This window comes from Pygoscelis adeliae, unplaced genomic scaffold (genome assembly GCF_000699105.1).
Source record: "Pygoscelis adeliae isolate BGI_AS28 unplaced genomic scaffold, ASM69910v1 Scaffold14, whole genome shotgun sequence".
Lineage (NCBI taxonomy): Eukaryota > Metazoa > Chordata > Aves > Sphenisciformes > Spheniscidae > Pygoscelis > Pygoscelis adeliae.
In genome coordinates this window covers 13,559,954-13,564,923 of record NW_008825109.1, presented here as the reverse complement: position 1 = coordinate 13,564,923, position 4,970 = coordinate 13,559,954, and the positions used below count along the sequence as shown (strand labels likewise).

The window sequence follows — 4,970 nt, the reverse complement described above, 5'->3', positions numbered from 1 at the left end:
ATTCCTGCTCTTCAAGAGGGATAACAGCTTCCGAATCTGTTTATTACTATTGCTACTTTACCAAAATAGCGTTTATCCATAAAACATATTTCAGTTTAAACCATTCTGGATTACATTAACTTGAGAACTCTTCCTGAAAAAAACCTGCAGAATGAAAGATATCCCTGAAATTTTCACAAAGATTAGCTCAAGAAAAAAAAAAAAAGTTGTCATATCTTGGTATACCACATTTTAAGACAGATAAAAAGTCCAAAGAATTTTTAAAGCATGGATCAAAACATATCCTGTTTCATAGGCTGAAATGTTTCCTATTTGCATAATAACACAACTGTTTGATAATTCATCTGTGTACACGCCTATTTACTTTATGCATCTTCTTTGACAGATACATGATGTACAAAGGAGTTGCACTGGCGTGTGGCTCAAAACATGGTTTTGCCTTTTGTTTTCAATTTGTCTGCTCCAGTGGCTCATCTGTTGTACGTATAAGACGTGCACTGAAACAGCATTAAACAGCTACTGACTCCTCAGGTTTATCCTTGGAACAAACTGCACTTTTGGTCAGAAACTGAGGTGAGTCCTTGAGTTTGCCCTCTATCAGAGAGGACCCCAGTATTATTCCCCAAAGCCCGGATGCTGTATAGGTTGTAATCATGATGGGAGAGGTGAAGTAAAAGTGCTGCCAGTAGCTCAGCCTATCAAATGCAAAAGATATCTTCTTCAGAAACAGATGAAGTCCTAGTGGCAATATACTTTGAGAGACCTGGAACCATTTTAGTGCATTGTGGAAAAGCCTGATGGTGAATGTTCAGCTGTAAACTACTTGGATTTTAATAGATGAAAGGATGCTTATTTGCATATATGGGGGCAGATGTAAGCAGTCTTCCAGTATGAATAGCTTGCCAATGGAAACATGAATTCTGCATTATAAGACCATTTTGGATTAGTACATTTTACCTTTTATGAAGCATCTGGAAACAGCAAGTCCCAAAAGCCACCAGTATCAACAGCAGTAGTGGTATAGTGGGTATTATGACATAAATCAGATTTGGAATGATACCTACAAGACAAAAAGTTCTCATTAATGTCTCCCATGTTGAAATACTCTTAACCACGTGAGTAAAAATCCGGAGTAAAATATCAGCAATACATTAACTTACACAAAAGAACATTTATACATTCCTTCTATAGGAAGAGCTCCAAAAAGATGACTTAGCAATATCAAGAATAAAATAGTACTTCTCCAGCGATGTGCAAAACATACCTTAAGGACTTAAATTCTGACATTTTATATGTGCATCAATGCGAGATTTCCAATTTTGTAATTGAAAATTCAAATATTTAAATAGAGTACATTTCACAGCCTAATATTTTTACAGTCCATATAAACCTGTCTACTGAGTTGCCCTTGCATGTTGGATTCCCAGCCATGCGGGACCACAAGAGGAGCAAACCCTGCTCTTCTCTCCCCATTCCCCTTAAAAGACAAAGATACACTGCCCTTGACTAATGAGGAGAGAGCTAAAGGCGCTCCCCTGCGGGTCTCTGGGCAAAAGGAGTGGGAAATGGTACAAGCTGAGACTCTATTATCTGCCTAGAATAGAGGATGGGGACTACAACTTCCAGAAAGGGCCTGCCTGTTTTTCAGTAAATATATGCCCATGTTTTATAATGGTATACATTTAATGTACAAATTGAGGAGACTTTCTTACCCATTGTCCTCTTTTGAACATATTTTCACTAGCAAGAATAAATGTGAATATTCAGGTTGGGTTTGTTTATGAGTTTTAGATACAGAGTCTTTGCATGGTTTGTATAAATAGTATTATTGATTTCAAAATACAGTTCATCAGTATATCCATTCCTCCAGAGTTACAAACAACAGGAACATCAGTTAGGAAAATGGCTCAAATCCAGCCAACAAGCGTGGAAAGGGAGTGCCGGCTTTCCATAACCCCACGCTGTAGTCCTGTAAGATCCTGAGTTGCTCATGTTCAATTCCTTGAATTAAGGCCATGCTACAACTCTTCATGAATCACAGGACTCTGTTCAGGACATAAATTGTGAAATGAAGTAGCTAGGAGCATTACAACAAGCTCCTAGGCAGTGGGTATCTGTTTTCAAAATATCAAGAGCCATATCTGCTAGAAATCTCAGGAAAGCATTTAACTCCTCTTAGGACGTGGTGTTCCTTAAAATCCAGGGTACTTGGAGGAGCTATGGCACAGTGCTTATTCTGCAAATAAGCAGAATTTCCTACCTGTTAGGAAAGATTAATTTGTGCCTTTTTTGTGAGCCCCGGGTATCAGATATAAAAGATAATATAGGCATCGTATGTTTGTTACATATGTTGGGGAAGAGGTTGGGAGGAGATAGAGAGAGGCAAGGCACTGGTTACCACAGCCTAGAAGAAGATGCTCCACAGCTGGGTAAACACTGGTGAAATCTTGCATCCTGACAGAGACTCACCAGGGTCAGACAACGGTGCAGATTTCAAGGACTGCTAAACTGTAGATTTGGATCAAAGTTTGGGGAGACATGGAAATTATTTGTTTCCACAGTTACAAAGAGGACTGACTAAAACTCTTGAAATGTTATTCAAAAGTATACTTTTTCAGGGCACTTCCTGGGGAAATAGACTGCTTCCTCGCACTGACAATAATGGAAATTGTTAAAGATTAATTTAATTGAGTCCGCTGTTAATATTTTTACCAGAACACTAAATTTGTATGAACACATTACCTGTTTCAGTAGCAATAACGTGATACTGATCTTCTGGTTTGCTTGTGTCATAAGGATTTCCTGCTGGCACCGTTGGAAAAATACCTGAAAAGGATATCAGACATTTTATGAAAACAGTGAGTACAAAATATGGCTGTTATGTTGTTAAATAAATTAATAGTAATTACATCTTAATTTATATTGGAAAAATAAACATTTTCAGGATTGATTGAACTGCTGGATATAAACATGTAAATAGGTTTTTATTGCAAAATTTGGATTAAATCTGGAACAAGAATTATGAGCAGTGCTATTCTGAACAACAGCCATATATTTGTAGCTAAGGCTCTCTAAAGGATTCATTTTTCATATGTTCCAGTTCTAAACTATGCCTGTTAAACTCGAGTAATTTTGGAGGTGCTTGTAGGCTATCCTTATATTTACGTATTTACCATTGCAACTCAATTTAATGTTTCAAAATTTCTTACCGTAATCTGGCTCCGCTCTGTCTCCTAATTCTTTTTCTAAGACACTATCTGTTAAATCAATATTTGAAATCAATTGTTGAAGAATGAAAAATGTGTGTAATAAAACAGATGTTTTCATTATTTTGCATGCAGCATCACAGAACTAGATACATTCTCCAAACAATAATTGCTTAATTCTTCAGCATTTAATCTTCTTACCAAAGACTATTTGCAAACTAGTGTCAAATCACTTCTGGTTCATACTGTTTTGGTCCTTAGAAAAGGGCTATAGTTTATCCTAGTTCCAACTCTCGGTGGCTTCTGCTAGGTTACTGGCTAAATCACCAAATCCCTTAATTTCTTGTGCTGAATAAAACTCCTAACATATTCAAAGTTTCATTTGTGCAGGCAATCCTAAAACAATATAAGAAAGGAAGTGCTCTTGATTAATACCTAAATCTTATTCACATTTTCAGACTAATGCTTACAGAACATTGGCTATGAAGCAAAACAAAGCAGCACAAGTTTTTGAGGTTAGGTGTCAGCTTCATGTAGTTTGGTTTTGCAAGAGGCAGCCCTAAAATACAAATTATGGGCAGTGGGTCCTAATAAATCACATAAGGAAGTGAAATTACCAAAAGAGGAATGATAGTATCATATTTCTTATAACGCATCAGAAACTAGAGAACCAATTCACGGCTTTGAGCTGTATTGCAGAGGCTTGCAAGTTTACTTACGGCTATTGTTACAAGTAAGATTTTACAGAGGCTACAGAAATAATTAGCTCATATTGAAAGGATGGGCATAGAAGTGGAATCTGCATGATTGTTTGAATACCGTTCCTTTATCAGAAGATTATATTAACATAATAGTGCTATAAGCCTGCAGTTCCGAGTGTCCTGATAAACACAAAATGCTGGGAGAAATCAAAGAAGCAATAAAGCCTACTAGAACAAAGGCAATTATTTCATCTACTCTGGTAAAAACTGGCTATGTTTGGCCATATATGAAGAAAGATATCAAAATACCACAAAGAACTGATTTGCTGGCTCTAGACAGCAGAAGAGGAGATGAGTTTTTAATTTGATTGCATAATCAAACCTACAGGAGTGGGACAGGAACTAAATGTGGTTGCAATTACCAACCTATAATTAAATTTAAGATCACTGAATGATCAATATGTTCTAAAGCCAGACTGAACATTGCAAAAGTAAATGCTGTCAAGGGAGGTACTATAAAAAGGGCTTAGAAAAATGAAAGTCACTACTAGAAATGTAGTTGCTGCTTGAGTAAGACTGCCTAACAAGCGCTGCCCTGAACTTGCTGCTGATACAATCAGATGCAGCTTCATCCTACAACCTCTGCGTTTTGGCTTACGACTGGTATCATATACCATATACTCAAAACAGACAGGAAAGTTGTGAAGAACAATGTACTCAGATAACAAAGTGAAATTCAACATGCATGTGGCACTTCAATCATCCTGGTAAAATGGATATATTTTGTATCGCAAATGGCTGGCGTTGAAGCTATTACAGTGATTTGAGGGTGGGGGGAAAGGTCATTTGTAAGTCTCACTAGGTTTTAGGCAGCAAATGTAATTTTCTTACAAACACTGTTGCACTTTCTTCAGGCAGTGAAAGAAACGTCATATAACTATTTATATACATTTATGCATCTACTCGTCTTCTCCATGTGATAGAAAAATAAATTTCCGGAGAATAGTCTGTTTTGCTAAAGAGCACAATTCCAACAGCTTGAAAAGTAAATAGCTACAATTCA

General features: G+C 36.8%; 1 protein-coding gene across 1 annotated transcript in view; it reads right to left on the bottom strand.

Moving 5' to 3' along the window:
- CHODL (chondrolectin) overlaps positions 1-4,970 on the bottom strand; it is a 158,779-nt gene that overhangs the window by 3,768 nt on the left and 150,041 nt on the right. The window contains exons 4-6 of the mRNA XM_009327892.1: positions 3,210-3,257; positions 2,743-2,826; positions 958-1,060 (exon numbers count right to left, since the gene is read on the bottom strand). Of these exons, the coding sequence (XP_009326167.1) occupies positions 958-1,060; positions 2,743-2,826; positions 3,210-3,257 (235 nt within the window). The remainder of the gene's footprint in view (positions 1-957; positions 1,061-2,742; positions 2,827-3,209; positions 3,258-4,970) is intronic.